The following is a 19,446-nucleotide window of genomic DNA, read 5'->3' on the forward strand; positions in this document are numbered from 1 at the left end:
TTTCTTTTTCATGTTTGTGTGCGCGCCAACACCTGCAGTAAAAACAGTAACATAGCCATTTACCACTCTTTAATATTTGAATAGTCGTCGCTCCCGCCCTCCAATGTGACATGCGAGGGAAGTGTTAATTAGGACACCCCCCTAATATTCTTCCAGGCCCATAGCAGCTGCTACAGTAGCCTTTTTGTGCATTTAGATGTTTACATTTTGGGTGATTTCGCAGAGGGGGGGATTTATGCTGAACCTTGAGATTTTTGTTTCAAGCCTCTAGATGCATTGCAGAGGCGTGGGGCGTAGACTCAAGAAGAAGTCTAAACCTGCAGAAAGCTTCAGCCGTATTGAGGAAGTATCGATTCTACTTGACAACATATTTTGGCACCTGCTTTATGGTTTTATGTGTGTGGAGAGGACACGCAGTTATGGTTGATAGAAGGGACAAGAGTGAGGTGTGGAACATTTACAAGACCGCAGTAACATTCCTGCCCCGCTCCTTCAGCTTGCAGCAGTTCTATCTCTAACCTCAGAATGTGACAATTTACCAAATTTCCTGAATGCGCAGAAGCCATGTGCACAGTTTACCGCTCCTGCATCGCATCAACAAAAGGCCAGTCTTTCATCTTCAAAGCTCCTTTCTGTAAACTGAGGTGTGCCGCTGCGGGCGTATCGCTGAGCCATGGGCAATATTCACACCTTCAAGACTTGATTACGATTAAGGTGCCGATATCCTTATGCGGATCCGCTGGCACATCCTTGGCAGAAATGGATGTCTCCTGTGGAACTCTTGTAAATTTGCCATGCACAAAGCCGACCCATGACTATAACCGTGTAGGTCCTCCCCCCACAGTTCAACTGCAAAAACCACATGTGTTTAAAGGGGAATCTTATTTTTATTTTATCTTCCAGTTAAAACTGCTGCAACTCATTTTGCATTTTCAGCTTTTTATTTATTTTTTAAAATTTTTGTGCGGAAAAAACACAGCATAATAAAGTATCAGCAAAGTGTATGAGATACATTTCAAGTACCTTTTTTTTTGTTACTCTGCAGAGCAAATCTGCAGCATGTCAGTCTTTTGTACCATATTATATTTATTTATTATATTTTATATTTGTGTGTGTGTGTGTGTGTGTAGATTTCGCCCTTTGCAAGGAACAGTCCGGTCCATAAATATTGGGACATCGACACAATTGTAACATCTTTGGCTCTATACACCACCACAATGGATTTGAAATGAAACAAACAAGATGTGCTTTAACTGCAGACTGTCAGCTTTAGGGAGCATTCACACGACCGTGTTTTTCTTCCGTGTCCGTTCCACAATTTTTGCGGACAATGCACGGACCCAATAATTTGTATTGGCCCGCAAAAATTGCGGAATGCCTTTCATTGTCATCCGTGTACTGTCCGTTCCGTGTGTCCGTTTCTTTTATTTTAGAACATGTCCTATACTTGGCCGCAAATTGCAGTCAGGGGGTCCGTATAAAAAAAGGATGGCACACGGAAATGCATCCGTATGTCATCCGTTTTTTTGCAGACCCCTGAACTGAAAACATTCTAGGAAACCCCATTTCAGCTTTTTGTGGATCGTGAAAAACGGATGACACACGGAAGCACCATGTCCGTATTATACGAACTTGTGGAACGGAAACTGAAAGATAACTGAAGACATACGGACCACACTGATCTGTGACCGTGTTAATGCTCCCTTAATTTGAGGGCATTTACATTCAAATCAGGTGAACGGTGTAGGAATTACAGCAGTTTGCATATGTGCCTCCCACTTGTTAAGGGACCATAAGTAATGGGACAATTGGTTTCTCAGCTGTTCCATGGCCAGATGTGTGTTATTCCCTCATTATCCCAATTACAATGAGCAGATAAAAGGTCCAGAGTTCATGTCCAGTCTGCTATTTGCATTTGGAATCTGTTGCTGACAACTCTCAAGATGAGATCCAAAGAGCTGTCACTATCAGTGAAGCCATCATTAGGCTGAAAAAACTAACAAACCCATCAGAGAGATAGCAAAAACATTAGGCATAGCCAAAACAACTGCTTGGAACATCCTGTAAAAAGAAGGAACGCACAGAGTAGTGGCGGTGCATGGACCAGGAGCTGCGCGGGGAGTTGGGTAAGTATATTCATTAAGTGGCCCGGCATATGGGGGACATTTTTTTTTTTGTGTTGGATAACCCCTTTTTAAACTAAAATTCATTCTGAATTCTCTGCTGAATCCATCTTGTAAGGTCAAATTACAGCTGCTCTTAGTCTATGGAGAGGGGATAGCTGGGGGAGGAGAGAGAGAGAGGCTAGACCAGGTACAGTAATAAGTGCTAGATCTCGCCATCACTGCTTTTTAGGTTAGGAGCAGAATCTCCTCATTGAGGAGATATCACAGCAGCTTTTCTTAATCCAGGAGGAATTCGGCAGCAGCTGAGAATTGTAGAGAGACTAATTGAACAGCTCTGGAGCTCCTGCACATAAGGCTAGGTCTACACGACGACATTTTGTTGCACCAATGTCGTGCGATAATTTTTATAATGGCAGTCTATGGTGTCGCACTGCAACATGCTGCGACGCAACAGTTGCAGAAAATACATTCCAGATTTTTTTCTGCGAACGTCGCAGTTGCAGCATGTTGCAGTGTGACACCATAGACTGCCATTATAAAAATTATCGCACGACATTGGTGTTGCAGTGTAGACCCAGCCTAAAGGGGTAGTTCTGCAGTGGAGGAAATTGTCAAACATGATTTTCTATAATCGGCAATACTACAGTTGCATAAACAAAAAATGGGAAATGTGTTTATTTATTGTTTTTGTTTTTGCATTTCTCCTTTTAGTTGTATATACGACGGGAGAAAATTCTGCTGGAAAACCCTGTGACTTTCCGTTCCTTTATAATGGGAGCTGGTATCACGACTGTATCCATGACGCTATAGAAGAGCAGGAGTGGTGCATCACCTCGTCGAGCTTTAATGACTATGTTGTTTTGGGAAACTGCCTAAAGCCAGGTTAGTCCTTTTTAGTCTCATTGATGTGTAGATCCAGATAGAAATCGGTTTAATTGCTAGATTGCAAAGATAATGCCATAAAAATCCAGTGGGTGTTTTTGCTGTGGAACTTGCTGCAGAAAACTGAGGCTGATCCTCTGATATCTGGTGCGGTTTGCAGAATCTGCCTGAAGATTATCCACATGTGCCTAACTGCCGCAAAAATCGACTCCTTATAAAATGCAATTTACTAGACAATGGACGAGTCTTAAGTATTTTTATATGAAATTATCATGGGGGGGGGGAAAACGCACCGACAGAGTAAAATGAATGCGGTAGGGACATGCCCAGAATGTAACTGGACAATGAAATGCTGCTGAAAAATCCCCCCCGTTAGAGAACTGGGTTTACTGTATGTATTACAACACTCAGGACATCTTCTATTGACTTTAAGAAAAGCTCCCCCTTTTGATTTGTGCACAAATTCCTGTCTTAATCTGTAATGGGAATGGCTGCGGTCCAGGAGCTGAAACCTTCATCGCTAGGCAAAGACAGAAATGTGTGCAGGTTTCTTTTGCAGGGCCTGCCACATAAGATAGGCGCCCTGATGATCTGCTGAAAGCCAATGGGTCTGATTTATGGGACCCTTGCAAAAGAGGGGGGTCACTCTTCTATGAAATCCATATGTCCATGTAGGACATCTTCACAAGGGTTGTCTTCATAAAAAAAAAACACAAAAAATAAAACCTCTTAACTTGAAGGAATTTATTATATAGCACCTTTTAATTTGCTCTGTTTATGCTGCAGTGAGCGGCTGTAATGGCACCTGGATCCAGAATGCAGAACTCCAGCAATGCTACCAGTTCAATGCAAACTCTGTCCTGAAGTGGAAACAAGCGTATCTGTCATGTCAAAGCCAGGGTGCCAATTTATTAAGCATATCCAGTCCAGAAGAGCTGCAGTACATCAATAGTAAGTATGGTACTTAATTATGTGGCATTTTGTGTCAATGTTTTGTGTTCTTTGTTTTCCAATTTGGTTAGCATTAGAATTCTGAAAGGTTAAGGTTTTTAGGTCCAGAAGTCTGTGCTTTATGAATTTCTTAATATATCTTTAGACCTGTAAATCATCTGCATAGAGAGAAAGTGATTAAACAAACTTATCTCTGCCTGCAGCCTCCACTAGGGGGAGCTCACTGCACACGGTTTGTAATTTGAACTCCATAAACACTGGGGCATATTTACTGATCCTATAGATGGCGTAAACTTAGCCAGGCTGTCCACACCTGCACCACATTTATCACAGGGGCTCGCGCTGGATGACAGGGATAAACACTTTTCTCTGGCTGTACCAACTTTTGGTTGGCTTAATTTGAGACAGAATTTTACCATAACTTCCGGGGTCTGAGGGGTATGGAATACCTGTTATGATCAGTGGGGGTCCCAGTGGTAATGCCACCAACGATCTAATAGTTATTCCCTATCTAGTGGATAACATAATCTAGCTTGATTACCCCTTGAAGCTCCCTCTAGTGGTGGCTGCAGGTAGCCGCGATTTGTTTGAGGGGGAGAAGGATCAGAAAAAGGAATTCTAAATACTTTAAATATGCAGTAAAAAAGTAATGTGCACGAAGGTTAGACTAAGTAATAAAGAAAATGATGTTTAAGGGTAGACGCTAACACGCTCTAATACTATGGACACAGGGTGGAGCACAGAAATGTTATCTTTTGTGTCCATCTCTGGCACAAATCTTAACTGCGTAGTATATTTTATGTGTACCCAACTTTATTGATCATCTTTAAATGAAATGCAGTTGAGAAAAATACTATAGGTTACTGTGCGTCTGCAGCATGCAGTGTTATTATTCTTTATGCTGTTTAATTGCCTAAAAAAACTGCGTTTATTGAGTGGATTTTTGTGCATATCATTTTAGACCCAAAGCGGTTCTCCGTTACTTTTGGGATGCGCCCCTGTCGGTGAGCTGTTTGAAAAGGCTGGGGTGCTCCACTGAGCGCTACGGCCTCTTCCTACGCCAGTGACGTCACATAGCCTAGGTGCAGCTAACTCCTGCGCTGTGCTTGGTAAGCTGTGAGGAGGCCTGAGTTCTGCAACCTCTGATCGATGGGGGTGCTGATGTCAGACCCCCGACCGATCTGATATTGATGACCAATTCTGAGGACAGGCCATCAGAACCCCTTTAAATTGGTAGTATGGTTGCATGGGTAAAAACGCTGCTGTGTACATATTGCTGTTTCATGCTTTGTTATGGTGCCCCTTAGTGTCCTGCTGAACATTCATCTAATGTGTCCAGTGGTAGTGGTCACACATGTTCAGGAGCTTGGCCCCACCACTACTTGTGTAGCCCAGACGGTAAGTGGCTTCCTCTCAACGGCACTGGACCCATTAGGTGGACATTGTGTGAAGGGATTCAAAAGAACAGCAAGGGGCGCCATAACAAGCATGACCAGCTCTTGCCTTGTAGCTTTGGCCCCGGAACTACACTGTTTTAATTTCGTAGTGGACCGAGCTGGTTTCTGTTCCCATTCACTTCAATGGGAGAAGCGCTGGGGTTACCAGCTTTGCCCATTACACAGCGGAAGGAGCTGTGTAGTTTGGAGGTAGACTTCCAATGCTGCAGCTACAAGCTGATCAGCTAGGGTGCGGGGTGTCGGACCCTCGCCCATTTGATATTGGTGGCATAGCCTGAAAATGGCCATCAATATCGAGATCCTGGGCAACCCCTTTAAGTTGGTATAGCCTTTTTTGCATGGTGAAGGGTTGTCACATTGGTGGGGGCCACACATTTGGCGTTCTTTACTGTGTGTGCTGTTGAGCAAGGCTCGGCTAGCCCTGTAGACATTAGCCCATAAAAAGTGCCAGGACCTTGTTTACTGGCACCATCAGCATTTATAACACTCCCAGTGTGAAAAGGGGCAACTCTGACTCTTCTGTACTTTCCTGTGCAAGTGACAATCTGTTTGCTTAAAACCTACTAGTATCTGGTTAATAAGCAACTGCAGAATCTTAGTTGAACAGCCAGGCGTCTGCTGTTGTTCCCTATGAGTCATTGAAGTACAGAAGCATGGATCTGTTTGCTCAAAACCTACCAGTATATGGTTAATAAGCAATCGCAGAATCTTAGCTAAACAGACAGACTTCTGCTATTGTTCCCTATGAGTCATTCCCTCGCCTCAGTCACGTAAGGTTAAATGCAATTTAGTGCATCAGAAATAACCCCCATTGCATTGAACGACTGCGTGTCCTGATGCATGGGGGACACGACCGCTGTGGCCAGTCATTGGCTGCAGCGGTCACGTAACCTGCATAAAAACGGATGACCTATTAACATGTGCGCTTGGCAGCTGAAGACATCTGTGTTGGTCCCATGTTCATACGTGTCTGTGTTTCAGGGGGAAAAATGAAGTGTTAATTAATGCAATTGAGCTTCTAGGAGCAACGGGGGTGTTACCATTACACCTAGAGGCTCTGCTCTATCTGCAACTGCTGCGCACTTTGACGTTGCCTGAACCTGTCAAAAAGGTGCAGCAGTTGCAGAGAGAGCAGAGCCTCTAGGTGTAAAATATTTGAACAACCCCTTTAAAGTACGTGTTTTTTTTTTTTTTTTTTTTTTTAATGTGTAGGGATACTGACCGTTTTTGTGATATACTTTAATTACTGAAATTGTACAATTGTATTAGAAAAATAGCTGTAAAGTGGCTCATTTTGACTTTTTTTTTTTTTTTTTTTTTTTTAATCAGATTTTTATTTAAACCTTTTTTTCTTGAAAAAAAAAACGGAATACAAGCAATAAGGCCCCTATCCCAACCGCCCCCTCCCCCCGCCAATGCAGGTCTGCAACATAGAGATTGTCCATAGTAATGTTTCTGTTAAGGGTTCTGCATTAAAGTTCGGATTCATATCTCCCATCTCTTGACTCCGCGTGGTTCTTCGTGTCTTCTGCTGTTCACCGGTGTCGCACACCATTACCCTCCCATCACATTCCCATGCACTCATCGTGTACTATTTCCGGCTAGCAGACCATCCCCCCCCCCCCCCCCCCCCCATCTCTCATCCAATCCTGCCTAGCTGCCACCTTCTCTTGACATTTCTACTACAAACCTCATCATCTCTAGACTACAGGCCCTGTCGCAGGGTCTCACCCTGCAGACATGTCTCCTGTTACCGGTTGCCCTATTAAACCGAAAGGGTGTTAAGTAAGTAATATTGTAATGTGTCATGCTTGAGTTCCACATCGCCTCCATATTATTTTTTATTTTTTTTATCGTGCCTCTCCTAGTATACGAATCTCTTTCCATCAAATTATGGACCTTTTATCTACAAGTCCCTGCACCTTTTTGGGGGGTTTGAAGCAATCCAATAGTATGCAATAAGTTTCCTTGCCTGGTAGAGAATAGTCAAGTCTGCCATGTCTAGCTTCCATTTCTCCTATAGCTGCATGGGATGTTTCTTATATTGCATTTCCATACGACTTCTATCATGGAGTGAGATTACACCACTAGTGTCTCCATGCGCAGCGAGGTCTGATGGTGCGTTTCGCCGTAGTCGTTTCTCTTGGGACTGTATGGCATGTCTTACTTGCAGGTATAAATAGAAGAATGTCTAAGGCCTCTTTCACACTTGCGTTGTCCGGATCCATCGTGTACTCCACTTGCCGGAATTACACGCCGGATTCAGAAAAACGCAAGTGAACTGAAAGCATTTGAAGACGGATCAGTCTTCAAAATGTGTTCAGTGTTACTATGGCAGCCAGGACGCTATTAAAGTCCTGGTTGCCATAGTAGTAGTGGGGAGCGGGGGAAGCGGTATACTTACACTACACTTTACCATGGCAAACAGGACTTTAGCGTCCTGGCAGCCATGGTAACCATTCAGAAAAAGCTAAACGTCGGATCCGATAATGCGCCAAAACGACGTTTAGCTTAAGGCCGGATTAATGCCTTTCAATGGGCATTAATTCCGGATCCGGCCTTGCGGCGAGTGTTCAGGATTTTTGGCAGGAGCAAAAAACGCGCAGCGTGCTGCAGTATTTTCTCCGGCCAAAAAACGTTCCGGTCCTGAACTGAAGACATCCTGATGCATCCTGAATGGATTTCTCTCCATTCAGAATGCATTAGGATAAAACTGATCAGGATTCTTCCGGCATAGAGCCCCGACTACGGAACTCTATGCCGGAAGAAAAGAACGCAGGTGTGAAAGAGCCTTAAGTTAGGATAAATTCCTGTAGTAGCTGAGTAAATGCCTTGAGTACCATAACAAATAGTTGGGTGATGCGTCTGAGCACGTATACCTCCCATGCCTGCACATTTGACACTTTATTTACTTCCCGATACATACGGTTAGGCCGTATTGGGGTATGTTCTGTATACCCTATAATTCTAGCCTTCCACCATACTCCATGTATGGTGCACAATAGCTGATATTGACTAACCCGTGTATAGAAAGTTCCATCCTCCAGGGCTGACATTAAGCATTTGCCATTGAGGAGATGGCGTACAATCCGTGTTGTAGTTGAGCTGCCAAATAATATATCCATGGATCCAGTACAGTGAGTCTTTCTCCCCCCTTCCCCCTTGCGTTTTCAGTCTATGCAGCGTTGAGTTGTTTTTGGTTTTTTTGTTTGGTTTTTATATGCGGGATTCCCCTCTTCCAGTTGAGATCCCTGAAGATCGCATTTATTTTATAGAAAAATTGGAGTGGTATCTAAATCGGGGCATTATGCGATACATAGAGAAGCTGGGGCATAAGAATCGTTTTTAATAGATGTGTGCGGCCGACTAGAGTGAGGGGCAATCTGGTCCAGGCCTGTACCTTGCGTCTGAATTTATCCAGCAAAGGGACAAGATTCAACTCCCCAAAGTCCTGGGTCCTTGCCAACATCTGAATTCCCAGGTATTTAAAAGATGTGACTACCTGTAGCCCTGCAGTGGGGTTAACGTCACTGTTTGTACTATTAGACAGTGGCACCAATACCGACTTTGTCCAGTTAATGACCAAGCCAGGCAGCTTACCAAAGTGGTTTATTATCGACATGGCCTCTGGAAGAGAAGCAGCCCATTCATCCAAAAACAGTAGTAGATCTGCGTATAAGGCAACCTTTTCGGATAAGGACCTATATTGGAAGCCTCTTGCTGCTGCTGTTCTAAGCTCCGCCGCCAGAGGTTCCACTGCAAATGGTACCGGCGACAGAGGACAGCCCTGTCTATTCCCCCTGTGCAAGGGAAAGGAGTCTGAGTCTTCCATTCAACCGTATTCGGGCTGTGGGACAGGCATAGAGTAGGTGTATCCATTTAATAAACTCTGGTCCAAAACCCATCTTTCCCATCACTGTCCACAGGTATCGCCATTCCACGCTGTTGAATGCTTTGGCCGCATCAAGGGATGCAACTGCCGCTTTCAAGCCGTGGACCTGGCTAGCCTAAATATTTAAATATAATCGCCGGATATTTACTGCTGTGGACATGTTCGGCATAAAGCCAGCCTGATCAGTGTGAATAAGTGACATTACTACGGAGTTTAGGAGGTTTAACCAGTACTTTCGCTAATATTTTAACATCTTCCTGGAGTTAGGGGAATGGGTCTATAGCACTCCGCTGCTAGGACGTCTTTACCCGGTTTAGGGAGCACCACCACTATGGCTCAATTCATGGAGGTTGGTAATCTACCCTGCTTTTTGGCCTCATTGTAAACCTCTAGTAAAAGGATTGAGGAATATGTGTTATACACCTCCGTTGGCAATCCATCTCACCCCGGGGCCTTATTAGACGTCCGACACACACCGCCTACTCCATTTCTTTTAGAGTAATAGTGGCATCTAGCATGTTTCTCTGTTCCATAGTAAAGGTCGCCTGAGAAACGCCTGAGTCTCCACTTCAGACGTTTTAGACTCTTACAGAGAGGAATAAAACAAGTGCATAATCTTAAGTACGTAAGCAAGTTTCTTTTTTTGTTTACCTCTGCAATTGGTACCCCCCCCCCCCTCTCCCGTAGGAAAGCCTTCATAGTGTCCCAAACTACGAGCTGGGGTGCCGAGGGGAGATTATGCATAAATAACTCCTTCAGTTTGTCTCCTATACCCGCCACATCCACCCGCACATTAAGCCAGTACGGGTTAAATTTCCACACAATGCATCCCCGCAATACAGGAGGAAGGAAGTTGGCCGTGACGAGCAGAGGGGAATGGTCTGATATTCTACGGGGAAGATATTGTATGTCCTCCATTAAGTGTGTTTCTTGAAGAAAACATATCAGAGGTTAGTATTGTTTCATACTATTCATAATAGCCCTCCTTTTTTATTGGCTTCCTTTAACCCCCTGACATTCCAGCTCAAAAGCCTCAGCGAACTAGCCATATACATCCCATAGTAACATGGGACGCTTTACGTCCAGAAATCTTGCTCTTCACTTCTGTACCTCTAGGGAATAATTGGGACATATCGACACCTTGTGACCATTGATCGAGAGTTTAGGCAAGTCTCTAGCTTTTCTAAGAATGTCTCAATGTCTAGTGTAATCTCTTCATTAGCACCGGCCCGGTGGTAATGGGGGAGTTAGGACTCTGTGGGCTCAACAGCAAATAGTGGGGTCAAAGTCTCCACTCCAAACTTTTCCTTCAGCCATGCTTCAAAGAACTCTGTGGGGTTCGCCCCCTCTACCTTCTCGGGCACCCCTACCATCCGCACATTGTTCTGGCATAGCCAGTTTTCTAAGTAATCTTGCTTGGCTGCCCTGAGTCCAACCTACGTTTATGTTCCACTAGATCTCTTTTGAGTGTTTGTATGGGGTCCTCCACATCCCCCATATGATCTTCCAGGGCTGTTGTGCATGTCTGCAAGACTCTGTATCTATTGGGGCTACGTATGGCCTCTGCTCTCTGGCACCGACTGCCTCATTATCTGAGTCCAGGCCTGACCTATCTTGTGGAGGCATCTGCTTCTCGTGAGCTCCTTTTACCACTAGTGTTGAAGTCGAGCGGGCATATTTTTCTAACTTTGCCGCAGCCTCCCGTTGCACCTCCACTGCGCAGCCCAGGCACCCAAGAGTTGCCGCACCGGTGCCATCTTGGATGTTCTTATCAGCACCTTGCCTCCTCGCCAGACTAAGAAAAAGGAGATGAATAGTTCCTGCCAGGTATCAGAGGGATCCTTAGGAGGTCAGGAGCAGGGTAAGTACTTTTTCGAGCAAGGTGATTCAGAAACTTCAGGATAAACAGCCGTGAGTGCACAGGAGCTCCGCAGACAAGCCTCCGCTCACATCCTTGGCTGGCCATGCCCCTGTTATCACAATTCATGCGATTCTCATCTTCTTTGTGTAGTGCCAAATCAATTAGAAGTATAAGTATGTGTGCACCATACTGCTTTCATAATGAGACCAGACACACAAGTTGTTTTTTATGAAAGCATCTTCTCATCCCCCTGAGCAAGAGAACTTTATTCAAGTTACATTCACTTAAATAGCAGACATGACCTCACAAAAGGGGTGTTCCTTAAAGAAAAGACTATTGGCTTCTTGACAAAATGGGAGTAGCTTGCTAATTTTATCCCTGAGTTTCATTGGCACATTCAAAAGTGGCAACCTAACTCCCCCTCCCCCAGTGTCCTTAAGACAAAGAAATTTACACGAGGCTCACACATCTGGTTTTCTGCCATCTAATGGACGAAAATGTGTACTACAGAATGTTCACATTATTTATTCATTTTTATATATACTCACCCCCTCATTTTGAGCCTTAGCAACATTCCTCTGTCTTCTGTTTACATAACCGTGGACTTGCTCCACACTGACTGTTATGTAAACAGAAGACAGAGGAATGCTGCTAAGGCTCAAAATGAGCCACTTTACAGCTATTTTTCTAATAGAAATGTATGATTTCAGTAATTAAAGTATACTACAAAAATGGTCAGTATTACTGGCCCTATATATTGCAAAAAAATAAAATAAAATGACCGTTATACTTTAAGTGAACCAATATAATTAAGCTCCATTCACATTGCGTTTGCAGTGCACATAAAGAAATCTAGGGCGACAGACATCGGCCCTTGACTTCCGGTACAACGAGAATCTTCCGCAGTGTACTTTTCATGCTGGATACATACGGTTTTAATAGCGTAGCCAACAACATTTTATTTTAAATTTTTTTGTACTATTTATAAAAATGATGTAGATCCTTCATAGGAAGAGAAATGTTTTTTTCCATGACGGAAATACAAAAATAAAAAAATTGCATGTCTCTGATTTTATAGAAAGCACGGCCCCTGTGAGTCGTGGGAATCCCCTCGATGTTCTGCACAATGTCAGTGCAATAGCCTTTCAGTTTCCTTTTTGCAGTGGTTCAGCTAGAAATCACAGGGTTGTCTGTGCAATGAACGTATGCTGACCTGCAAAAATTATCCTGGAGGGTCCCACTAATTATTATACCATGTGGCACCCCGAAAGAGATACAGTAATAGACCAAGTGCTGATTTTTATTTTTATTTATTTTTTCTGGTGCTTGTATAGCTGCAACATATCCCATATTGCTGTACAGAAGTCGTCCCCACTTGCAACAGTCTCTGTCCTTGACTAGGCTGACTATCTAGTTGCCCTGCCACTGATGCACCAAAGCCAATGACTCTACTGGTAGAGTGCGGATGGAAACTAGGGGGGGGGGGGGGGGAGGGTCATCTATCAAACTGGTGTAAAGTAGGACTGGCTCAGTTGCCCATAGCAACCAATCGGATTCCACCTTTTATTTTGGACAGCTCCTTTTGAAAATGAAAGTAAGAATCTGATTGGTTGCTATGGGCAGCTGAGGCAGTTATACTTTACACCAGTAAATGATTAATGACCCCCCTAGGTGTCCAGGAAATTTTCTTGGCCATCACCTTGCAGAAGAGGAAAATACACGTGTTCAGCGGTCTGTAATGTCCACCTTTTAGTGCAGTTTGTGCAATGCATGATGGCACAGTAATATGGCCGTGTGCGTGAGGCCTCTTTATATAATCGGGCACCTGTTGATGTCCATGGGGCGTTTTCTCTCCCTCCATATGGATGTCGTATGTAAGGAGCTCTGTACGTGCGTAGTTCATGTGCTTCCATGCCGCATACATTAGAGCCCTGCTACTTGTGTATCTTACATTACTAATATTACCAAAGGTGTTCATATCACCATGTAATGCTGTGTTTTCTGTGTTTTTTGCAGTTTGCATATACCGGTGTACAATCGTATGAAAAATAATATAGATGTGTATTTTTTTTATATTTTATTTAGTTTATTTATTTATTTTTTTCCAGAAAGTGAAAATCTCCCAGAATCCATATGGATTGGCCTTAATCGTTTGGAGAGCAGCAGTGGCTGGCAGTGGTCTGATAATAGCCCCCTGAATTTTGTCAACTGGGATGAAGGTACATGACCTGCATGGGGTCCTATCCTTTAGCGCTGTCCCTATACAGTCAGGTTTCCCGCTAACGCCTTTGGTCGGCTTGACTTCTCATTGTCCAGCAGCTCAATCCTTCCTTCCTTTTTCTTGTGAAAATGTTCTTGCGTAATAATGGGACAGTTGACTAGTTGGCCACATGGTGTACAACTACGGGCCCAGATAACTTGCAGAGCCAAAATATGAAATTGTGTATGGTAAGGTTGACAGACTGCTCGTATGTGTATATGAGCCAGATAAAAGCAGATGGAAGCCTTTCTTTAATAAGATATATTACAAAATTTCTTATATTCAGATACACTGTTCATTTATGAAAAGATGTTTTATAACTGTTTGTACGCTTTAAACATATTTTAAAATTTTTGGTGGTTTTTAAATGTCCATATCGCTGTTTGTTTATTGAAAGACAAAAAAAACATAAAATCCTGCAGTTTTGGCCGCTAAGCGTAAGCGCCACTTCTTGGCCTGTACAGATTACTTTACTGCAGTTATCTGCTTATTACAGGCAGGATTAGAATGACATATCAACTACACATGGATAACACAGGATCCACCATTCAAAATGGGCAATATCACAGCTTATCTACTCCCCCTCCCTGCACAGTTTATATGCCATGCCTAAAAAAAACTCTCCCATAAAAGTCAATGGGGTCCCCTCCTGACTATTGTGTTTATGGCCCATGGTGGCTGCTGTATAGCATATCTCTAAATGCTGTTGGGAATAGCTTAGGCAAGATGTCCGCCCCCATAATCATGTTCCGTAAACAGAATTTAAAAATCTGTAATCGGCAAATAAAAAAAACAATGAGGGGGAAAAAAAAAAGAATGTGTATGTTATTTTAACTGGTAGACCAAAAAATATATAGGTGAGACATTCCCCTTAAGAACCTACGCTGTGTTGTATATGGAGATTCCTGCAGGTCTCAGATTAGTTTCTCTCCCACACAGGTCCTGTCCCATACAACTATATACATTAACCCTTGCTTGTCTTTCTTCTAGAAATCACTGCGTTTTCACTTATAGACGGTTCTAGTTGCGGAAAATTGAATGTGAACTCGGGTCAATTCGAGATCTTTCCATGCGATGCGGAACTGCCGTATGTTTGCAAGAAGGGTGCAAATGAGACAAAAACTGAGGCCGTGGGTACGTTGCTTTGACAAAACTATGATTTTGCTTTTACTTCACATGAAATTTTGAGATCATCATAAGAGGAAAAATCCTAACTAGTTTATCTTGCTGTGTTAGGCATCTTACACACGAGTGAGTTTTCTGCACGGATGCGATAAGTTTTTAGTTTTTTACGCATCAGTTCTGCATTGCGTGAGAATCGCAGCGTGTTCTATATTCTGCGTTTTTCACAGCAGCCCCCATAGAAGTGAGTGGGGCTTCAGTGAAAAACGCATTGCAGGTGTGCGGGAAAAAAATTAACTGAACGCAGACAAAACTGACTGAACTTGCAAAATGGTGCGAGTTTCACTGAATGCATCCTGAGCCAATCCTTATTGTTCGTGTGAAAGAGGCCTAAATGTCTCCCCTGTGATTCTGATCCTTCTGCAGATTATTGGCATTACTCCGAGACGGCGTGCCCTGAAGGCTGGACGTCATACAACGGGTTTTGCTATGTGTCACAAGAGCCTAGCACATGGCAAGAAGCTGACACGTCCTGCGAAAAGCAGAATGCAAGTTTAATCAGCCTTCATTCTCTGGCGGATATAGAACTGGCTGTGACGAAATTTCAAAGCGGTATGTAATATTAATTGGAAATACTAGTCTGTATAATTTGCATATCATAGGCTAGTTTCACACTAGCGGCATCCTTCTCCGGCAGGGGAACTGCAAGCCGGATCCGTGCTGCCGCTAGTGCACCATGCCGCCGGAAGTCCGCTCAGGCCCTACGGATTATATATGGGGGCTGGGCCAGAGGTCAGGCCGCAGCAGGGCAAACCTGCCGAGAGGTGGCCGGAATAAAACTAGTGTATTTGATGTCCACAGCTTTTGCTTATTAAAATGAATGGGTCTGCATCCGATCTGCAAAAAAAAGGGGGCCAAAAATAGTCTTTTGTATGAGGCCTTAAACTGATCCAGCGTGCATAGCGCCAAACTTCAGAAGATCCTGCCCTATGACTCAAGGGTGTAGAAGAGGAACCAGCCTCTACATAACTACAGTTCTAAATGTAAGACGGCGGAAACGGGCATAGAAAAGGGTAAACGAGACGGGCCTGCTGGCCCCTCCCCTTCTCGCCCACTTTTTTTAGACCTGGTGTGAGCGGGGAGAAGTCGCAGATTATGGTGCAACTGGCTGGTGCGCCGCTATCTGCACCTGAAATACACCTAATATAGGCGCATTTCAGTTTAGTAAATAACCCCCAAAATCCCATTGTTCAGCACAGTGCTGACACTGCAAACCATGTTCCTACCACAGAAGTGTTTTACGTGATATCCCGTGGAAATCCCTGTAGCATTTAGTTTAGTCATTGAAATGACTTTCAAAGTTGGAAACGGGAAGGTGCTACGAGCTGGTATCGTTCTGAGAAAATCGGAGCTGAGGGTATTTCTCGAAATAATGTTTCGAAATTCCAAAACCGGAAATAATCTTACTAAAAGGAATAAGAATATCGTCTTTACTAATATCTCTCAGATGGGCAATCCCACTATTTAATCCTAGTTTGGAGTTGGCATGACCCTGGGTTCACACCTGAGCGTTTCTGAGACGCGCGTATTTGTCGCGCGGTTTTATGCGCGTTTTTTGCAATAGTAAACGCGCGTTTGTGTGATTGACTGCAGTGTTATCCAATGAGTCTATGGGCCAAAACGCGCGACAAACGCCCCTAAAAAAGCTCAAGAACTTGTTTATGCGTCGGGCATTTTACAGCGCGTTCAAACGCGCTGTAAAACGCTCAAGTGTGAACCAGGGCCATAGGGAAGCATTGGTTTTCACGTGTTGAGCGCTTTACAGCGCGTTTGAACGCGCTGTAAAACGCTCAGGTGTGAACAGGGTAAAAGACTGAAGTCGGAGGCTATCCCTCGTTGGACAGAACGTACTCCATAGTCTTAGCCCTGCCTGAATAGTTGGGGACGAGATTCCGGGAGGTTTGTTGCTAATAGTTACAGCCCACAAAAGGTGGTTCATATGCTTTTGCACGATCATAGCCGTTTCCATTTGCTGCCCACTGTTTGCTGTTCTGAGTCCACCAGCTTTTAATTTCATGCAATATGGTTGCTCAGCAAGGGCTCATGCACATGAGTGTTTGCCGGCCGTGCCCGTATTGCGGCCTGCAGACAGAATGGGTCCACAATCCAGAAGATATGGAGTGGAAAGCCATGGAAGCACTACTAAGCTCTTCTGTGGCATTACCTGCTTTTTTTTTTTTTTTTTTTTTTTTTGTAAGTTACAAAAAACCTACAATGTCTTGGGAGGTAAGATTATTTTCACCACTGCTATACATCCCACCCAGGAAATTGGTTATTTAGAGTAAGACTGCATATCTCCAGGAATTAAGAAAATGAAAATACTTAAATATTACTTTTATTATAAATATATTTCCAAATTTTCATTAGTTATAATGGCTTGTTTTTGTCTGGGGAGCAATCATTAGGAGAAATAAAATGGCCGCCATCCTATTAAACCTGTCCTAATTACACAGGAGGACAAGTTAGTTCATAAGGCTACATGCACACGAACGTTGTTTGTTTCCATGTCTGTTCCGTTTAAAAAAAATATATATTTTTTTTTCGGATAGGATTTATATATTTATTATTTATTTTTATTTTTTCGGGTAGGATGCGGACCCATAAATTTCAATGGGTCCGCAAAAAAAATGCGGACAGCACCAGAATGTCTGTCTGTTCCGTAGCCCTGCAAAAAATTTTTTCCTATTCTTGTCCGTTTTAGGCAGTTACAATGGATCCGCAAAAAAAAGTGGCACACTGATGCAAATTGCGGACCGCAAAACACATACGGTCGTGTGCATGTAGCCCAACTCTGAGCTAAAGAGCTGCCTCATCTGCTCTACTTGTCAGAAATTATGATCCTGAATACAGTTTAAAATGATCAACTGAATCTCTGTAGGAATGGAGTTAATGAGGAGACATGATGTACAGAAGGGATGGACAGGACAGACTGTGGCAATGGAGACTGCATACTAGAGCTACTGCTAATTAGCCACACCTCGCCCTCCTCGCCGTAAGGACAGGGGAGACTATGTGTAGTGTAAAGACCAGGAGCGGCGCCTCCTCTTCAAACAGCTGATCGATGGGGCGGCTGGGTGTCTGATCCCGGTCAATATAAATGGCTGCACAACCCATTTAAAGGCGCAAAGAAATTTGCTGGTTGTCTTAAAGGAAAAGTAATTTTGAGGCTAGGTTTACTTGGCAAAATCTGCAGCAGAAAAATCGGTAGCAGATCAGTATCGGTTTACTAGTAAATTCATATCCAGCCCTTGGGTGGGATAACTCAAAATTGTTTTTGGTGGCGGAAACTCTTCTAAAACTGCTAGCATACTGTATTTTTCTGCAATACTAAATCCATTAACAATCTGCTTCTAAAAAGTAACATGACAAATCAGAAGCAGATCTCAATATAGCGGAAAAAAAAAAATGCAACAATGTGCACAGCGTGGCGTTTTGATAGCGGATTTCACATTGGGGAAAACTGCCGCTTTCTGCTATGGAATCGGTTGTGGATTTTAATCGTGTGAATGTACCCTGAGATACACAAACTAGTTTAAGGGCTATACTGGGGGTCATGGATGGTGATTAGAATTCTCTTCGGTGACCATATGAATCAGCGCAAGATCCGACCACTTAATGGTTTCATAGATGATGAAAGTATCTTGGGGGGGGTAAAGTTTTGTCGACCACGGAACAGTCTATCCTGTTGTGCGGGTGGGGGAAAAAAGGTGAAATCGCGTCCTGTTAAATGCTGAATTCCCAAATGTCATACAATCTATTTCTGTGAAGTAGTGAGTTGGTTTATCAGGTATAGTTTTAGTTGTGGAGTCTACAATGGCCATAGTGTGCAGTTGAAATCCCCCCCCCCCCCCCCCCCCCCAAATAATCAGACCCAACATACGTCTGAAACAGTGATTGAAAAAAGGAGAGGGGGCACCTTTTGTTGGGAGCATGAATTGACACGGTTGTGTATAGCACATTATAAAAAATCTACCACGGGGGGGGGGGGGGGGGGGGCGGCATTTTGTTTAGTGATGGGTAACAAGCGACAGGATCCCGTACAGCTATAGAAACCTCAGGTCTCTCGCTGGGAGCTGCAGGGGAGAATGTGTGCGGATGCCTCCTTTTGACGAGGTAAATCCTCAGTGGAAAGGTGAGTTTCCTGGATGCATAGTACATCCGCTCACATTCTCCTCGCCTCCTTCCATCACAGAGCACTGAAAGGGGGAATTGAGGCGTTAATTAAAAGTATTTCCAATTAAAAGAAAACAGTAACTACCATAGGGAAAGCAGCACTGAGCAGGGTTAAGGGGTCCCAAGAGAAAGACCTGCGTGTGTCGAGTGTCCCCACAGCAATGTCGTACGTAAAGACAAAGGGAGATCGGATACAGGTAGCCATGCACGCTGAACACACGAACAGGAACAGCAAGGATTAGGACGTATTCATAACTACAAACACTATTTCTAGAATAAAGAGAAACCATAAAAAAAAATAGATGTAAGGAAGATCTTCCTGCAATGAGGGCCCAGATTGAGGAAATTACATGAGCTAGGGGCAGCCATAACAAGAAATATCCTACCTCAAACCAGACACCCAGGGTGCCAGTAATGTAAGTGAGGGAGAGGAGCATGTTCTCTCCCCGTCCACATTATACAGCTTAGCATTTTCTGTGTAACTGTTGTCCATTCCTCGGGAACATGTTTTCTGGAATGGTCGCCAGCTTTTTCTGAAAGCGAGGGGACCCACTTCCGACACGGGCGCTTGGCATCTTCTGGAGATGCCACAGTGCGTTTCATGCCTCCTTTACATACGAACAACTTTACCAGGACACCCCATCATGTTCTGCTCACGGAGG

At 43.8% G+C, this 19,446-nt stretch overlaps 1 protein-coding gene across 1 annotated transcript in view; it reads left to right on the plus strand.

Moving 5' to 3' along the window:
• LY75 (lymphocyte antigen 75) overlaps positions 1-19,446 on the plus strand; it is a 79,495-nt gene that overhangs the window by 12,728 nt on the left and 47,321 nt on the right. The window contains exons 3-7 of the mRNA XM_044302581.1: positions 2,838-3,008; positions 3,795-3,959; positions 13,278-13,388; positions 14,420-14,563; positions 14,978-15,163. Of these exons, the coding sequence (XP_044158516.1) occupies positions 2,838-3,008; positions 3,795-3,959; positions 13,278-13,388; positions 14,420-14,563; positions 14,978-15,163 (777 nt within the window). The remainder of the gene's footprint in view (positions 1-2,837; positions 3,009-3,794; positions 3,960-13,277; positions 13,389-14,419; positions 14,564-14,977; positions 15,164-19,446) is intronic.

The sequence above is a fragment of the Bufo gargarizans genome, chromosome 8 (genome assembly GCF_014858855.1).
Source record: "Bufo gargarizans isolate SCDJY-AF-19 chromosome 8, ASM1485885v1, whole genome shotgun sequence".
NCBI classification, from domain to species: Eukaryota; Metazoa; Chordata; class Amphibia; order Anura; family Bufonidae; genus Bufo; species Bufo gargarizans.